This window comes from Neopelma chrysocephalum, unplaced genomic scaffold, assembly GCF_003984885.1.
Source record: "Neopelma chrysocephalum unplaced genomic scaffold, ASM398488v2 Primary Assembly neopelma1_65, whole genome shotgun sequence".
In the NCBI taxonomy this organism is placed as follows: Eukaryota; Metazoa; Chordata; class Aves; order Passeriformes; family Pipridae; genus Neopelma; species Neopelma chrysocephalum.
The window spans coordinates 6234284-6253489 of NW_020897722.1; the positions used below are offsets into that span (position 1 = coordinate 6234284).

Consider the following 19206-nt stretch of genomic DNA (forward strand, 5'->3'; position numbering starts at 1 on the left):
TAGTGCTTTTAGATTTGCATTCATTTTAGTAGGGCACAAGCTAAAAGTAGGCTCAGCTGAGCAGCTGCTTTTCGTGGCTGTGTAAATATATTGCCACCAGCAATATCAATATACGTCAGCCAGCTTTGGAGGACATTTTTTTTTCCAAGCTCCAAGACTGCTCCAAACAGTCATTAAGTAGCAGGGAAAAAAAGGACAAGAGGTCAAGCAGGAACAGGATGTTCATTGTAAAGGTTGTAGGCTGACCCCACTGTCACACCAGAACTCTCAGAACACAATCCATATTTATGCCCTCCAGAGTCAGATCCTCTTGTAGCTTTGATGTAATTGATGGTTTTCTGAGCCTTTTGCCAATCCTGCGTTTAGAGCTGAATGTCTGCTCATGCCATTAAGTAGCTGGCCCAGAGTGAGGGTCGCTGGAAAGGTAGGGGGAGCGGTTTTGGAGAGCCTTCTCAGCTGTTCTGCGGTGCAATTGGAAAGCCGACTTGTGTTTTCCCCTGATGTCAGACTGCATAAAAGCTCTCTTTTGATTGAACATTGAAAAGGCTTTCCCCGCTTCCTCCTCATTGACAAGGTAGTGAGATCATAGCTGGCCCATTCACACTAGAAAAATGTTCATCCAGAAAGGTCAGCAAGTAGGTTTGCATCATCCAACAGGCGAAAGCAAAGGGTGTTTTCTTTGTCTTACTGAGGGCCACTGTAGTCAAGTTTAAGAGATGACTGTGGCAGTGTGGGAGGAGCAGTGGAGGTGCTTGCCTTGGGCATTCCGTTCTTGGGACATGAGTCAGGGGCTGGAGGGTTGGGGGATGTCCTTACTTTGCCTTCACTGAGCTCTGGTCAGTGAAGCACCATTAATGGGCTTGTGGAATTGGAGCTGTAGGGAGGCTCCAGGCCAGGGGTGTGGGTGGCAGAGCTTCCCTGAAATGAGCCTTCTAAGATTTCCCTTTCGTGGGGTGGGTTAGTGAAAGGTAGGTTTGCCTTGCACCGTAACAGAGTGAACCCATGAGAGCACAGCCTCCTGGCCCTAAAGACATCTCTGTATAGCAAGCTGCACCTGCAGAGCACTGCAGAAATCAGACTGAAATGAAGAGGCTGGTTGGGAGTTGCTCTTTGATAGGAAGGAAAGGATTGCATTTCTCTCCTGGTAGAGTAATGGTGACAAGAATGGGTGAGTTAGGGGTGTTGGTGTCAGTTACAGAGAGATTTCCTCCTCTGTCTGCAAAAGCATTTCAGTAACATCTGCAGATTAGTTGCTTCTGCCCAGAGAGATCAAGTACTTACCAAGTACCAGACTTGATTTTTTTTTGGAGGAGTTCTGAACAGAGTCTTTTGAAGAGGCTTTTTTTTAGTGTTGAGCATGATGGTGTTCTTGGTGGTTTTGGTCACAGCAGCATAAAATAGTTAATCTTACAGAGCAAATCTTGACTATACCGCTAATTTTAAATAGCCAAGCTGAACATTATGGTTGTTTGCTCATTTTCAAACTAAGAAACAAGAGCTAAATGACTCCATCTACCTCAGGTTGGCCTTCAGCCATAGCCCTGCCAGCTTCAGCCATTTCTGCATATTCAGTGTTGAACTAATCTGGGGAAATTTAAGCTGGTACATTCTTACAGTACAGTAATAGGAGAGAAAGATGCAGAGAAAGGACCTGGAAGGGAGGGAATGCAGGAGCAGCTCCTCAGCTGTCATCGGGGAGTTGTTCAGAGGTTCGAAGAGAGATGGAAAAAAATGCAGGAATTCAGAGTGAGTTGTTCAGCAGAGCTACCCAGCCTCTGAGGAGGTTAAAAAGGCCTTGCAGAACAAATGGGACATGTAGGTAAAATGGCTGTATGTCATGTTTGCAGGTTTAAGAACATTTTTCTTCAGTGACTTTCTGTCAGTAGGATAAACAGCAGTTTGATTTAGCTGTGGCTTAACTGGCGATTACAGCCAGCACTCGGTGGGACCTGCAGGCAGGACTTGGTATCAAAGGTCAGTTTAGGAATGGGAGAAACAAAGGAAACCCTGATACAGGTGAAGGCGGAAAAGCAGCGATGTGCCCTCAGAGCGTGAGGAGCCCTGGCAGAGGGCAGGGTCTGGCTGCTCTGCTCAGGGACGTGGCACACAGAGACCCCACATCAGCCATTCCCTCTGGCAAGGGGGTGACGAGTTTGCTTCAGCTGCCCCTGGACCTTGAGGCTTTTCTGAGGCAAGGATTTTGGCAGAGTAGTGACCTGTAAATGTGTTTTTAGGGTGGGTGGGTGCCAGGCTCTGAGGTGCTGGGCAGGCGCAGCTGGCACAGTGTGCCCTGGAAGGCACCATTCCAGTCCTGCCTTCCTGTCCCAGGAGCGGTGACTTGCCAGGCCCCCCAGCATCCCTGATGCCTCCCCAGTACTTTATTCCCTGTTGATTTATGTCTTCCTTGTAGACAGGTGTTCCCTCCATCCTATCAGCATGCATAATACGGAGGCAATATATTCCAAAAGGTATCCTCATTCAGTTGCTTTTAGGGTTTATTTCTCAACCAGTATTTAGCTGTCAACCACATGAGTTCTGCTGTTATGAGGAACTTTCTGTGCCTTGCAAGTTCCTGCCCATGATAAGGTTTGGCTTTGTGCTAGAGGTATTTTGGACATTTCTGCTTGCAGTCTAGTTTTTTTCCTGCTGTTAGTCCCTGATTTCAGCTCTCCCAGAGCAGCTTTAAAAAATGTGTTCCCAAGATGTTTCCATTAGGCCATATATTTTTATCAGATTTTATTTTCATTTTTACGTAGCCACCACACTGTATTGTAGGATGTAGACCTAGAGTCTACACTGATGCAAGGATGGTGCCACTGATTATACACCATTTAAGTTAGTCAGTCATTTCTCTGCCTTTCTCTTGAAAAGTTTTTACGTAGTGACATTTTGTGGGTCTGGAGGATCTGAGGATTTTTATTTTTGTTGCATTAGAGACAAGTCAAAGAAGCTTGTTGATTTGTGGAGGACTGACCACCTCAAGGCATTGGGTAATACACTTGAGACTAACTGTACAAGATAAACACTGGGGAGAAAAATACAAAGAAGAAAAAAAGATCTGTAGACAAGGCCAGCTCTCATGCTGTTCACAGCTATCCCTGTTTATGCCCACTGAAAATCTGACCTGCAGCCTTCCTCATTGTAGATCAGCGTTGTGTGTGGCAGCAGCACCGTGTGTGTTAACAGGTGACACAAACACTGCAGCTTGTTTGGTTTGTGCTGCTTCAGTTTGAATATTTGCAACGTCTTACAAAATGACATTGCTTTAACTTGTGTAGCATGAAGGAGGACAGTGGAACGTGTTCTGGATTGTATTTTAACTGCAGTAGTAAAAAACAGCTTTAAATTGCTGCGTAAATTAATTATGATCCTCTTCAAAGTATTATCTTTTTTTTCTAACTGGTGTTTAATACCAAATAGCCACAGGAACTCCATGTATCTTTCAGTTTGGAAAACGAAGCAAAACAAGGGTAGACTTTTAAAAGCTTGATTACAGTTTATTTTTGTTGCGTGTAATTTTCAATGAGACTGGTTTATTCTAACAGCTGTAATAAGCATGGCAGATCTGAAAGCTGTTTCATGATTGCTGGGTCTCCTTCTTTGTCTCTGATGATGGAGGTGTCTTAATTACTGTTTGTTTTCATAAATTTTAAGGATTAGTCATCCTTTGATGCCGCATGACTCAGTTGTACCATACATTTTCAAATCTTTGTGTTCAAAGGCTGGATGTAGTTGGGTTCTGATAGGAGATTTTGAAACATACTGCTTCAACCCATAGCTAGTCTTTCAGCTGAAGCGTTGTATGTCATGGCTAGCTGCTGATCTGTTTATATGGAGATCTGACAGTTTTGGAATGCACCTTTTAGTGTGGATACTTTATTATTGCATCTGTCTCTGTAACTTTTGTTTGCTGGGTAAATGAAAATCATCTCCAGATCCTGTTGACACAGGCAGTGACTAGAACGTGGATCTGAATTCCTTGTTCCATGAAGGAAAAGGCAGATCTCCCATTGGCTTTAAGAAGGCCAGGGTTTTGCTCTAGCTTCTGTCACTGTCGGTCAGAGGTCCTTGATAGTTGTGTCCAGAGAGCCAGAAGAGTGTTTCTGGGAGCTTGGAATGTGATGGGTTTTTCCAGCCACCGCTCCCATTTTGTGACACTATTCCAATTTTGGAAGGGCAAGGGAGTGATTTTCATAGTGTGAAGGTTGATTTGGAGCATTAGATCCCCATCAAACACACAAGTAAACCATGACTGGGAGAGTCTAGTGTAATTGTGGATGCTTTATTTGGTAGCGACAGGAGCTTTTGGCTGAACCAGCCTTTATGGCTTTGTCATGTAACTTTTGTAGAGACAACCAGCCTCTCCTGTCCTTCTTCTCTCTTATTTATGCATCCATGTGATATGTTGTCTTCTTGTTTGTTGGGACAGCCACATTGCAGTGCCCTTTTGTCAAAGGATGAATAGGACTGAGAAGCCATGATTTCGTTTCAGTGATTTCCATTTCAAGCAGCTGATTATCACTTAATCTGCAGTGTTCAACACAAAACTACACATTGGACCCCGTACAAACTCTCTAGGACTCTCTTTACCCAGATAATGCCATATTCCCTTGCACAGCCATAATCATCACACCCATTACACTTTGCACAAGTCAGTGCCCAGCATCCCACAAGCCATTTCAGCACCCCAGAACATGAGTGTTCCTGCCCTCTGTGCCATTCCTCCTCTCCTGGCTGCCGACCTCTTGGTGAGGATGTCCTAAGGTTTGGCGTTCCCCCAACCAGTGTCCTTCTGTTCTGCACTGGTTCCCTTCAGATGAGAGACCTGTGTGTAGCCAGAGCTGCTCCAGCAGCACGCTCCTTCCTCCAACCTCACTTTGCCCTCCAGGATTTTTTGTTGTAAGGATCCCATAAATGGAGCAGTGCACTTGGAAGCAGTTGGAAGGACTGGGGAGGAATAGTGTACCTGCCAGCAATCCACAGTAAGGCCAAAGGCTGTATCCAGTTTGCAAGTGGTAGTTCCCTTAGACCTAAAAACTATTCATGGGAGCTCCTGTAAACAAGTTCTAGGTTGTTGCAGGAAGTGAGAAGGAATGGGATTGCTGCTTTCTGAGGTGATGCTCAGGTCCTGGCTATGTAGAGTTGAGCACTTTACATTCAGAAGGCTCCGAGACACCAATTTGTAAATAATAAAATGAATTACAAGCCAGTCTAATGCTTTCACTGTCAGCCTTTAATAACATGTACAGAAGATTGTGCTAAAAGTGGCAGTTTACAAGAACAACCACTGATTTGAATCCATATGGAAGTTTATTGTGATATGTGTGAAAACTGAGTTGCTTAAAACTTCAAACCAAAATGAATGGGAAATTGTTTTATCTCTTGGGGGAAAAGCAAATGGTTTCAAACTGCTGAACTTGAGTAAACAAATAGTCTGTGCAATAAATAGTTACACGATGCACAATTAAGATAAAGGATGATTAGTATGCTAACGTTTTGTATGGGTTTGGCTACATTAAAAACAGAGGTATATAGTTATGTGTCTTCAGTTCTGAACTATAACCATGTAAATGTGTCTCAGTACGTACCTCATCGTATTTTATAGGTGGCAAAAGTGGAATATGTTAGAAAAAAGCCAAAATTAAAAGAAGTTCTGGTGAGATTAGAAGAGCATATGGAATGCACCTGTACATCATCAAATACTAATTCAGATTATAGAGAAGAAGAAACTGGTATGTTTTCCTTTTATTTTTGCATTAATGCTGATTTCATATGGACCTTATATTTTTATTAGTAAAGAATGCAAAGCAAATGTTGCTTCCAGTGAACTCAGTAGAGAAGCTCCCAGCTACTTCTCTGTGTGTTGAGGATGCAAAATTAGGGTCAGTTTGTGCTATATAAGGAGTTTGGATTTCAAGTTTAAAGTGTATCAGTTCTCTTTAGGTTAGACTTTAAATAAATGTAAATGCCCAGTAGTATTCAGGTCTTGCTTCACTAAGTTAAAGGTTGTCATGTTGCAGCTTATTGGAGAGCTCTGTTGCCTAATTTCTTTAGACTTTGTGGAGACAGGGCTAAGTCTGAGATTTACTTGACCTTGGGGAAAATATTAATGAAATTAATGTAAAGCACTTCAGAATAAATTCAGTGTTCAAGGGTAAGGAGTTAGTTTTGTAACAGCATTGCCCATTCCTGTTGTTTTCTTATGTATGTATGGTCAAGAATTTGTCAGTTGTCACATTAAACCTAAATTTGCCTCATTGAGACAACATTTAAGTTACAATGGGGAAAGATTAATGGGGAAAATGCTTTTTCAATCTGGCTTTCATAAAATCACTCTAAATTGATCTAAAATCATAATCTAAAATCATAGCTCAGGTCTTCTTACTAGGGTGCAATCAATGCACAGCTTGACACATGTATTAAGGAACCCCACTACAGTAGAAAGGACATCTCCCTTTCTTCTGATACTGATTGAAGGCGAACTGAAAAGTTTGTTTTGCACCTCTGCAGGAAATTTAAGGGTGCAGTAGATCCAGCCCAAAATTAACAGTCAGTGAGGAGCAGGTAAATATAGGAGGAAAGCTGCCCAAAGGTGAATTTTGTGGGTGGCTGGGTAAGGAAGGGCTTTTTGTACTGTCTCCCTCCAGCATGGAGACATAAAACTGGTCCCAGCAAATGTAAACTTCAGTTGCTATGAACAGAGCAGAAGAATTAGAATTTGTATAAAAGCAGATCTAGACCTCTGCTGTGATTTTATTGGACATCAATTTATAATCTGAGCTGAGTGTTTAGCTGAAAATATGTGGAGTTATGAGTAGATAAAACCACATTTGAAGTGGTTTTTTTGGATGTCTGTATGGTTTGATATATTTTATGTGTCTTCTATTTGGAAAAAAAAGTTTCTTTTGATCAGTTGCACTTTTCCAAATTGTCTTTAACTGCCAAAGACTAAGCAGTTAAGATTTTAAGATGAAAATTTTTCTTTCTGATATGTGTAAAAAATGGGGTAGAATTGTCATGGAAAAATATAGATTTCTAGGATTTAATTACTGATGGGAACAAAACTTGCACCAGCAAGTGCATGGTGAGCTGAAAATAGCTTAACTCCAGAGCTGAAAGCAAATGTTGAGTACTGCATGGTAACAGTAATTATAGCTGGATCTTGGAAATGACGTATGCAATGCCAACTTCATTTATTATTTCTTTACTTTTGTATAATTACTTTGTAAACCGAATGTCAAATCAGACGTTATAAAGTTATTACTTTAATGCAAAGGATAATGAGATTTCTCTGAAATGTAAACGGTTTGAGTATTTATTACTTCAGTGTTCAACGAAATGCATTACCTTAGGGCTTTTTACCAGCCCTGCCCTTATGTTAACAGGAAGGCCTAGGGAATCAGGTAAAAAACGGAAACGAAAAAAGTTAAAACCAACATAAAACCTACTGGAACTATTTGATATTCAGGTAGGACCTATATGCTGAACACCCTAATAGCACAAGTACTGGAAAACTTAATCAAATGCCATCACTTCAACTTAATCACTGTTCAAAATCTTGACACTTGCTACCTCAAGGCTGCAAAGAGATTAGATTTGATTGGCTTTGATAATTCTACCTGCTGGTATTTTCCCTTTAAGCTCCACATCACCATCAGCATCTTACATTCTTTAGCTACTTCCTTTTCTTGCCTTTTTCATTTCTTTTTTATTGGAGGGTGCTAATACTTCAGCTTCTGAAATCTCAAGTTCCATTGCCTCTGCTTGTGTTTCATTATTATTGATTTCTGAGGTCAAAGCATCACATAATAATGCATGAATGAATTACCAGGTTACAAATTGTTGTGTTCCCAGTCCTTGGCTGTAAAACATTGAGTGTACATACAGCAAATACTATTATATGTGTGACCATCAAACCCGTGTTCTGGCACGAACTGGGATTGATTGTTCATGCATCTGATAATCTGCCTACCTGGCAAGGAAGATGCTTAGAAATACCACTTTTTGTGTTGCAGGTCCCTGTGTTATTTACACTAGAAAATTAAGATCTTTTTTATTTTTTTTGGTCTGTGCAGTCTCAGTAGGATGATGACAGTCAGTCATCAAAATTCATGAGGTTTTCAGTGTAGTGAAAAACTAACACCCTCTCAGTGCAAAACTGACTGAAATCCTTTGGCCAACATATTAGCAGTGTATGATGATGGCGATACACATTCCAAATTAAATATGGAATTTCCATTTCTAAATGACTCGAAAGTATGTAAACTGCAGCACTTGCAACTGATTCTAGTATTTGGAGTGGGAATGATTTGGATTTTGCAGTGTATGTGCCTAACGCCTGGATGATGGTGAATTTAATTTCAAGCCCCTGTTTTTGCACGTAAACTCCCAATGGCAGTTTTCATTTATACTGATGTACCGTTTCTGAAGAATGCTAAACTTGATATCCTGTTTCAGATTAACAGGTATTTATTGGGAGTAGTATGATAGAAGCAAAGATTTTCTAAAATTCAACTTTAAAAGTGAGCATGTAAACTCAATCAAAACAGCATTTAGAACTTCTTGTCCCAGGTTAGTGACTCTTCATGCAGAACAGTTTTTTTTTAAGTCATCTGCTTGGAGGACAGGACCTTTGATTCTAATCATAGAGTTATTGTATCTTTTTTCTCTCCTACAGATGTAAGGTGAAAATAAGCTAGAAAAAAAAACTTCTCTCTGGGACATGGATGTACATGGTTTGTTACATTCCTGAACCTACTATGTATGGTGCTTATTGACTGTATACTTTATTTGTTCTCCCGTGTGAAAAAACTGGCTCAAAAGAACACTTAATGAGAACAAAGAGACAATGTACATTTGTTTAATGTGACATCAAAGCAAGTATTGTAGCACTCTGTGAAACAATAGGAAGCTTCCCTGTCCAAAAAAGAAAAAAAAAATGAAAGAAAGAAAAACAGAAAAGAAAAAAAGACAGTTGAATGAATGGAGGATACCAAAAGTACTCAAAAACATGACAAAAATCTAAGTGAATAGTGGATTTCTGTCAGAGCAGTCAACGGCGCTTTACGTCAAGAAATGTGCCTGCGTTCTTGATGAAGATGGATGGACACTGGTGGACTTCAGGCACAAAAAAAGCAGGAATGTACGAAATGATCAAATGCCACGCAAACACTATAGAACAATACATCCTTGCTTGGTGGTGTTTTAAAAGTCTATACAAAAAAACCTTCTGGGGAGCCTTAAGTGGATTTTTTTTTTTACACCATAAAGTGATTATTAAGTTTTCTTTTTACTCTTTGCCTAGCTTTTTATTATCTCTCGGACTACATTTGCCAATAACACATATAAAAGACTGGTATAACAATAAGCAGAACACAAAACATTATGGTATTTCTCCTAGTGGGATGCAAACTAATGAGATGTATTAAAATAAAAATGGTATACCTATGCATAATTTTCTAGACGTTTCTTGGTTTATGTTCCCCAACCTCCCCCGTAATTTAAAGCATTACATAAAAGAAAAAAAAAAGAGAAAAAAAAGAGAGATGTGCGTAAACAAATCATAGGCTATCCATGCAAAAATCTTCCTTCTTTTTTTCCTTTAAGACTTATGCCAGTTGCCTACTAGTGATATTGTGTTAGCAATTGTCATTCTTATCAGTATACAGATACTTTTATTTCACATGTTGGAGCTGTGTGAAATGTACAAATTCTTGTATCTGCATTGTATAATGTCATGGTGGCATGGGAACTACCTTGCTGCAAATATTTGAACAAAACCTAAAATTCTTTATTTTTGGTAAAATGTTATGCTTTATGTGTATTCAACAGAAATATGTGTTTTTGTAAAGGTGAAGTTTGTATTTTTATCTAAAAATTAACAGTTTTATATACCTGAGAAAGCCTGCTATGTTTTCTTGAACCAAAAAAAAAAAAAAAGAAAAAAGAAAAAAAAAAGCATTTTGTGGTCATATTTTTGTAGTAGAATAGCCCAAATAACATCAAAATCTATTTTAATTATAGCAGGGCAGATAAAATACTCTGGCAGCAGCTCCTGTTTTTTCAAAGTGCCAAAGGATTAAATGTTCAGTTCCCCTCGGATTGCGGTGGGAGCCACATGGCTAAATCCTTCTGTATTGCTTTGGAAATTTAGGGCTGTGCCAGATATGACATGGCTACTCACTTGGCCAAAATCACTGCCCCACCCCAGTAGTTTGGATTATGTACCCTTTGTTTTATTTGGATTATCACACTGGATATGTAAAATGAACTACTGGATTCTTTTATTGTGAAACATCTACAAAGAGATGAAAGAGTTTTCTTAGTTTGGAACAACAAAAAAGTTTGTCTTGAAGACAGTTTTTCCACTCAAAAATATCTTCAAATGTGAATGAACTGCAGAACCTTAAAACAACAAAAGAGAGCAAGATTTTTAACCTTTCCACTTCTCTAAATATAGTTCAAACATTCCCCTCCTGTTCCTGTAGCTATGTCGAATTTCAACCAAACAAAGCAATGTTAGCTAACAGGCATTATTGGCTTCAGATGCTAATGCAGAGATAGAGTTAGTCACCGTTCTATTTTGTGATCATTTTCCCAGTGTATTTGTTGAGCACCAAAACTGGAAATACATTTAACTAAGATTGTCTGTGCTTGTTTTCCACTAAGTGTACTGTTCACAATGTTATGCACATGAATGTATGTGTCTGCGTTTAAAAAAGTGTATAAAATGTAATTTATATATTTATGTTTCAGTGGGATGCCAGTAATGTTGCTCCGTTCCTTTTTTTTTTGTCTAAAAGATATCTAATGAAAAAAAAAACCAAACATATATCCATTAAAATCATGTAAATGAAAAGCATTATGTGACCCACTCAGACACTGTGCAGGTGATGAAAGGATGTCAAAGTCACTTAAGTGGAATAATTTGAAAAACAACTCTTTGAGAGTCCTGCACTGGCATAAGAAGGTTGTATTGGGATCTGTGGGCCAGCTCCCCTGGAATGACTCCACGGAGCATCCTGCAGCTCTGCTGATTTGCATCACGAGGGAGTCTGGCCTTAGAGTAAAGTCTTGAAAACAAAGCCAACCGAGGGGCACGTGTTTTGTTGGTGCCAGCAAATAAATGTGTTATGCCAAATTCAGCAAACCAGGGGAGAATGAAGACTGAATGGAATCCTTTCCAGTAGTCATTTGTTTGAGACTTGTGGTCTCGAGTTAATTTTGTTACGGGGAATGAAATGCACACGAGTCTTTGTTCTCAAGCACAGTGTTCATGTGGCATGCGGCAGAAAACACAGAAATCTCAGGGCTACATTCTCAGCTACTATAAATTGGCAAACGTTTCTGACTTCAGCTGCCCCCAAGCTAATTTACATCAGATGAGGATCCAGTCCATGCTTTTTAAATTACGAGGAGTAGTGTCATGACATGAGCATCACTTCCTCTAGTCCAGCTGAGATCTTACCCGCCACCCTATCCAACGTTGCAGGCTGTGGGGTTAGTCCTTCAGAGTGGCAGATACAACCAGAAGGAAGAATGACACTAAAGTTTGTGACACGGGAGACATTAATTCAAAGTTAAGTTGGACATTTCAAGGGCCATGTCCTCAGCTGGTGTAAATCACCATCACTCCATTGCCTGCAATGGAGCTGTAGCAGCTTACACCACTTGAGGGGCTGGTCCCTCATTCTTGCTCATCTCTTCCACTCCTCGGTCCCGCAGGGATCCCAGGTTGTCGTGTACGGTCAATGTAATCCTGTGTTCTCTAATACTTAAGCACAATAAGTGAATATAAGAATGAGTGTCAGACTTAACTTTGAATGTCCAAGCTCTGAAATGGTTTGTTTCACCATTGTGGCTGTAAATTAAACAGTTCTCTGTGCATTTGTGAATGCCGTGTCCTATCTTCTTCTGCTGTCTGCTGGAGGTGGACTCCCTCTGGACTTGTAATGTGCTGCATTTGGAGTGTTACAGGGAAGGGTGTGAGCAGTTGGAGCCACAAGGTTTCTGACTGACAGCTCTGTGGGGTGGGGGGCTAGTAGGGGGCTTAATGGAGCTGAGGATGATAGTTGTCATGAGTCGCGCTTCCATGCGATGCTGTAACACCCTGTTGGTTTTGTCCTTCCACATTGTAGGTAGTGATTTTTCTGTTTCACATTCTGCAACCACTTCCTCTGTCCAGGGATTCAGAACTTGTTGATCTGATTATATTGGTTTTTTGAGGTCTTGTCTGAACAGAAAATATAGAGAGAGAGGACTACCCCAAACCAACCTCAGTTGTTAAAATATGGTGCATGATCACTGATTCTCCAGTCAATTCATTATGTTTAATTCTGTGCTTCATCTTTCCAGACCTTTCAGTTGCTTTTGTTGAGTGAAATCAAGGATAATGTGCCAGTTTGCTTTCCCTTTTTCCTCTCCTCTGCCCTCCTTGGCATCTGCTTTATTGGACAGTGCAGAGTAACTACAGGCAGTTGCTCCTCTCCAGCCCTGGAGGTTCCTAGGCAGCTCCACCACTTTGTCTTTGGGCTTAGGCTTTTTAACCTGCTTGGAACAGCATCTGTGGGTCTCCTCCCTCCAATGGGTTTCAGCATTCCAGCTGTGAGGTTCTCTTGCCTGTCCTTCTCAGGTCCATGTTTTCTTTCTGTGGTCTCTTTTCCAGCTATTCTCTGCCTGACTTTCCCATCCCTCTGTTTCTGTCTCTCAGAAATTATTTTACCTTCCTAAGATGTGTCTCATCTCTCTTTTCTCCTGCCTGACAGAACAACCTTTGATCTGTTTGTCTCCAGTTCAGCTGCTTTATCTGTGTGCCCCGAGATCCTGCATCCCAAACCTATAGGCACATAACTGACCCACCCCCATAGACATGAAAGACAAATGCTGTTGTATAGATGTGTTTTTGTGGAGAGAAAAAGATTCAGCTTTGCATTTGGAAAAATACCCATTACTGAAGACTCTTTGCTAAAGCTCTGTCCAATCCCAGCAACATTGTGACTCTGGAAGAATGGCAATGAAGCTATTCCAGAGATCTGACAGTTTAATTAAGATCAGTGGCCTCATTTATGATTTAATTTGAAAGTTTCAAATTTTATTTTGAAGTTTCAAAGCTACCTCAGATTTGCAAGCTCACATTTTACTGTAAATTGAAGGAAATCATGTTTGTAGGCCCCTTCCATAGCTTTGAAAATCTTACTGAGAATGGTTATCTGACCCTGTCTTGAGCTGGAAATTACAGTTGTTTTAAATCAGACACTATGTGAGGTTTTCAATGAAGTAATTTTCTTGGTGTTTCTAATACACAGCTTCTGGTACTAGCAGATCTCAGGTGAACTCATAAAAATCCCATTAAATTTCCTTTAATTTCAAGTAACAGAGAAAGGCCTATCAGTGCTGCATTCCTCAAAAATCAGCCTATGTTTTGTATTTATTATTCAATTTAATTACTGTCTGTGTTCCCACATTTTAATAGCAAGGCATTATTCCATGTCTGAGCTTTTCTATGCTGCTCTTTGCTGTAGCATCTCTGCGGCACAGCCTTGAGCTGGTTTGTATTCATATCTCTGAAATAAAGAACTATTGTTGTCCCATTTTAGGCGAGACCGAGGCATGGAGAAAAGACTGTGCAAGGTCATACAGCAAGGCTGTGGCAGAACCAGGGATAGGACTCAGATCTGAGTGCTCATCCAGTGCCCTAAATCACACGACCATCTTCCCTTTCCAAGAATGAATCCTTGCACCCTTAGAGCTAAATACTGAAAAGATTGAGGGTAAGTCATTTTGCCTAATTACTGTGCATCGGATACATGATCAAAAGCCGCTGCTGTATCATCAGAGAACGTAGTGACTGATGAAAATCCATCTTTCTGCCCATGCAATTAAGGAGCCTTTTATCCTCTCATGAGCTGGTCATTTCCTTCTCAAAGGAGTCAGCCTTTCGTGACTTACACTGAAAATTATGCACGTAGAACAAGACTCAGATTTTATGGGAATTTACAAAAATTCAGTAGACAATTTTCATTCCTTCCTTTTATGGTGTGGGTAACATTTCCTAAGGGAACTGTTTTTATCATGGGCCCAATCTTAAATTTTTTTTTCCCAGACGCTAACGTGGAAAAGCACTTTAGGAGATGCCTCTGTTTGCTCTTCAAACTAAGCATGCTCCTAGCTTTGGACAAACATCCCGCTGACCTCAGGCAAATGGAGCAGAGTTGATGCTTTCTTATTTTTTTAAGTAGGGTGTGCCCTCCTGACACAGGCTCCTAGGTGTGGGATGGGGGTCTTCATGCTCGTAGAGGGTTGAAGTATGTTTTAAACAACCTTAAAGATGAAGTATCCAGACTAGTATATACAACTAGGAAGACAGCTGGGAGAGTTCCACTCTCTTCTGCTCCCATGGAGGCTGCCATTTTGAAATACATGTTTGTTCTTTTTGGGGAAAATACTTTCTTGGCATGGGTGGATTCAGGACTGCAGTCACTAATGCCAGTGAGCCCATTTAAGATTATCTGTTTGGGTACCTCAGAGAATATAATCGAAAAACTCACAGTTGTACTGATAACAGACAAATCTGAGATGGGAAAAAATTAATGAGAGCAAATCTCATGTGAAATTTGGCAACTTTTAGTTTAGGGAAAAAAAATGAATGAGAAGGTAGAACAAACAAGATCAAAAGCCCGATCATTCTTTTTGTAGTTGTGGCATGTCACCTGTCCCTTTAGTCATTCTAAATATTTGCTGCATCAGGCTAAAGTATGTGCTGAAGTAGCTCAGAATCACTACAACATGTAAAAAGTTATGGCTGGTTCTTGTTGAACTGCTGCCTATTATCATGGCATATGACTGTGAGGTGGGGCCTGCAATCACAGTTGTAAATCAAAGAACAAGTCATAGGTTAGGTTCTGTTTTCCTTAGATATTGTCTCTAAGTTTGTTTTCTGTATGTTAGTCTCGAGTGACGTTTGGTGAGCTTTCCAAATAGGTGTAAAGTCACGAATACCCAGTTCCCAACCTGAAAGTAAGGAAGTGCCAACTCTTGGTCATGTTCACAATCAATAGATGAAATTCTGGCAACTTCTTAGTGGTAGAATTTCTGTCACTAAAAGTTTCAGTGTCACATTTTTCCAGTGTCAACTTCTTCCCTTAGAGGGGAATGCAATCACTATTATATTTGACTCATTAGCAGGCCATCAAATCTGACTTGGTTTGAGTTTTGAGTAACTCAGAATTTCCATTTGGACTGATACCTGTGCATGCTGGTTGTCTTCCAGGAACTTAGATAAAAATACACAAAGAAAGGCTCACTTGTGTACTTCAAAAGAAAAGAAATTCACATATGAAGGCTGGAGTGGTCCCTCAAACCAGGAAATAAGGAGCCAAGTTTTATAACAAGTGTTACATACTCATCTGCAGATCAGACTTGGTGTTTTGGCCTCTATGTACTATCTTTGATCTTGCATAATGAAGGCAAGTGGTTCTACTGTCCATCTTTGAAACTGAGGGTAGGTGATAAGATCAGGGGTGCCAAAAAGCAGAAGCACCCAGTGATGCAGTTGAGCTCTTAGTGCTTGAAATCCCCTGGGGATTTTGAAAACTTCCTGATTCTGGAAAGCAATCACAAATAAGTAGATTTTGAAAACTTCCTGATTCTGGAAAGCAATCACAAATAAATAGAAGAAAGGCATTTTAAACACTGCTGAAAATCCCATCCTGGATTATTTGGCAGGTGAAAAAAGAATCCAAAAAAGAGACTACTTATAATGATCATTCAGTGACAAAGTAGATATTCATGGAGAATGCTCGTGCTTAAATCTCTCAGCGGTTAATTATCATCTTTACAGACCATAATACTGGAATACTTCACTTATCATCAATACATCAGGGCTTGGATGAACTTTGAGACGCATGAAAATGAGACACTCCTTGGACTCATGGTAGCTCTGTGTTCTAGTAACTGATCAACCCATTACATAATTGGTCAGATCACTAACTTGCATAAATAGATATAACTCCGTTGACTTCACTGGAGGTGACAGTTACCTGAGAATTGACCCGAAACTCTTGCCACAAAGCAGATAATGGTTTCATATTTTGCTGTTTAGTGTTGTAAAAATAGACTCATTTCCTGGAGCAGTTAAAACAAGAAAATAGGGAAAAGCAATTTCCCACAGAGACTCATCCACACTGGAATTCACCGAAGTCCCCGGATGTGAACATGTGCTGTTAGAAAACATAAAACAGCAACTTTGTTTAGGGAAGCCTCTGACCTGTCAAAAATGCAGAGCATTTCTTACCAGACTTTTCCTTGGCAATTAGTGGGTAGAATTACTCATAGAAATTGTTTTGTTTGCTCACAATGGGAAAAGCAAGACATAAATTCAAGATAGCCCCCGTTTGACCACAAGAAAAAAGACTGTTCACAGAGGGCCTGTGGGTGAAGTGCTGAGTGGCTTCAGCTCCCTTTGGGGATGAACTCAAATTTTTAGACCTCAGTGAAGTATGAAGAGCCCTTCCAGACTTACTGAGCATCCCTAGCTGTGATTTTTTTCAACAGTTTAAGGGCTTTGGCATCCAGTTTTAATTAATTTTTTATGTGACTTTCAAGAAACCCTTTTTGCCTTCAGAATGTCTCTGTTCTGAAGAGAGACTAATTTCGACCCAATGATGTGATCATGCCTTCCATCTCTAGATAGCAGCACTCAAACCTTAGGTTTGTTTTTTGTTTGGTGTGTTTCCCAGCAGTGAATTTTCAAGTGCCCCATTCCCTGCTGGAACAGCCTGACAGTTCAGGTGTGGAGTTCCCCCCACTCCAGCCACGCATCACCTTTTCCTTAGCACTTGGGCTTTACATGTGTTTTCTGTATAAAGGTGGTGCTGGTTTAACCTGAAGACCAGGGAAGTTTCAAGTGGTCAGATTTTGTGCTATGGGCCCTGTTCTGCTGCTGCTGAGTCTGTTGCCCAGCTGTGTCAGCTCTGTGGGGCCAGAGAAGGAGGGAGAGATGCTCCAGCACTTCGAGGAACTGGGCTGAGGGCTCTATGCTCACACACTTGGAAGTGAAGGCATTTCTTGGTCCAAACTCACCCACAGTAAAATAACCTGCTCAGAGGTCTCCTTGGAGTCAGGAAGCTACTCAAAAACTTGTTCAAGATCTGAATTCCCCTTGACTGCAATGGGTTTCCCCAGCAAAAATGAGAGAAGCAATTTGTCCCAGATAGAGTGGTTTCTTCAACAGGAGTTGATTGCCCCAAATACTGCTTTTAAATCAAATTTGAACTGTTTTTTCTGGAAGATGTTTCTCATAGATGTGCTTCAGAAGAGCTTGCCTAACAGCTTGTATCCATTTGTTGAGAAGAGCCTGCTGGCCCATCCAGAATGGTTAGCCTATGCCTGCGTGGCTAATAGGGATTTTGGGACCTTGAAGCTGGGGTTAGCAAGTGCAAATGTTTCCCATTAGCTCCCTGCATACCCTAAGTTGTGATTCATCAAGAGAGACGGTGGAAGGCTGAACTTGAGGCATGAGATGTTTCTTTGGAGTTACTCGTGCCTAAAGTTAGACATGATCTGAGCTGGCTTCCTAAGCTGAGCCCCTAATGAGCCCACTGTGCTAACACAGTGTAGTTTAGTCTTTTCCTCCTATGCATTGACCAAAGTGATGCTGTTTCAGAAGGGTCTGGAACCTTTCAGAAAACCATTCCATAGTAACAAGGGAAAACTTGAACTATTCAGTGGCTTTCTACCAGCAAGCTCAGCTACACTAGAGAGCCCAAAGCAATGCTTGCCCTCTCTGGGCCTCTTAAGGTATTTTCCTTCCTTATTTTCTTTAGCATGTTTCTTTTTTAAGTGAGAAAACTATCTTAAAATGGTACCGCAAAAAGGTGGGAAATTAGGTAGATCATATCATCTTGATTCCTTTATCTCACTTAATTAAGGAGAAGTTTGCCCATAGTGATCTGGTATTTCCTAAAACAAGCATACATGAAGAACACTTTGAGGAACTTCAAAAGAATTTTCAGGCTAGATCAGGAAAAGATAAAACCAGAAGTGGAAACTTCTAATACACTTTATAGCTCATTACTTACAGGAAGTACATTGTTACATAGGATACTAATGAGTTCTGCAGGATGAGGTTTCCAAAAGAAAAATAAAATGGCACCTTCTCTATCTTAGAGGAAAGGTCTGAGGGCTTTTGCAATTATGACAGATATGCAGTGGATATGTATGGTCATATCACCTGGATAGAGTCTATCTCTGGGAAAAGGCTATTTAGAGTTTCAAGTGTGTACACTATTGAATTTCTGCAGCAACTTCCTGGTCTAGCTGTTAAAAGTGATAAAGGGAATGGTAAAAGTCTATCTTGTTTTCAGGTGCTCTGTTCTACACCCCAGAGGGCAGAAGTGCTACCCTGTGTATAGCTGGCTGTGAGCAGGGTGGCAGGAACACAAATTTGGGTGACTGAGGATGAACATGTAAAGTTGATGCTGATGTTCCCAATCAGGTAGTGAGGCCAGCAAAGTGGAAACAGCAAAATGGATACTCAGATTTTCCAGTGAAAATGGAAAATTATTATTTGACAGAGTCTTAATTAACTGAAATGAACAAGTAATTATAAAATCCTGATTTTGGAATCCCAAACTACTGGATTTACTGTTAGTGAGTTAATGCTGTCAGAAGTGTTGTGGTACAGGAATATTTCACATCTGTAAAGCACACAGAAGTCCTAAGGATAACAGGTAACAGTTTTCTACTGTCTGAAGAGTTCCCTGGTGTAAGGAGGCCCCTCGATGGTGCCTCAAGAGCTGAGGGGTTGTGCCCCAGGCTCAGCTCATGGTTTCAAGTCCAGACGTGCTGTCCCCAAGTCAGCAGCACCTGGAGCTGGGTGCACCTCTGTCACATGCAGTTACTGCACACATGCCTGTTACCTTGTGTTCTCCACCATGGGGGAAATGTCACCTGCCAGCTCCTGTATTTCACTCAGATTGTGAGGATAGCTTTGCTTTATGTATGAACATATTTTAGGTGGCAAAGCATTCCCATCAGGACTGAAGCACATGGGCAGTGAAGCTTGAACATTTTTTCCCTGTGTACAGGCAAGATATTTAAATATGGGATTAGTTGCTCTTTGTATCTTCCAGGGCCCAGATACTTCTAAACCTGTGGTCACTGGAAGGCTGTCTTGCTGAAAATCCAGAGGCCTTTGCACTTGTGAAA

General features: G+C 40.7%; 1 protein-coding gene across 7 annotated transcripts in view; it reads left to right on the forward strand.

The window, feature by feature from the left end:
* The window catches only part of PDGFA (platelet derived growth factor subunit A), a 36266-nt gene that overhangs the window by 13397 nt on the left and 3663 nt on the right, over window positions 1-19206 (forward strand). For 3 of the 7 annotated variants that reach the window (XR_003534275.1, XM_027683567.1, XM_027683566.1), the window contains exons 5-6: window positions 5606-5732; window positions 13596-13769. Coding sequence is in view for 4 of the 7 variants with exons in the window: in XM_027683567.1 (XP_027539368.1) it covers window positions 5606-5732; window positions 13596-13729 (261 nt within the window). In the remaining 3 variants the exon portion in view is untranslated. Of the gene's footprint in view, window positions 1-5605; window positions 5733-7385; window positions 7469-8457; window positions 8572-8677; window positions 11895-13595; window positions 13770-19206 lie in introns of those variants that run through there. The other 4 variants (XR_003534276.1, XR_003534277.1, XM_027683568.1 and 1 more) reach the window with 4 other exon arrangements.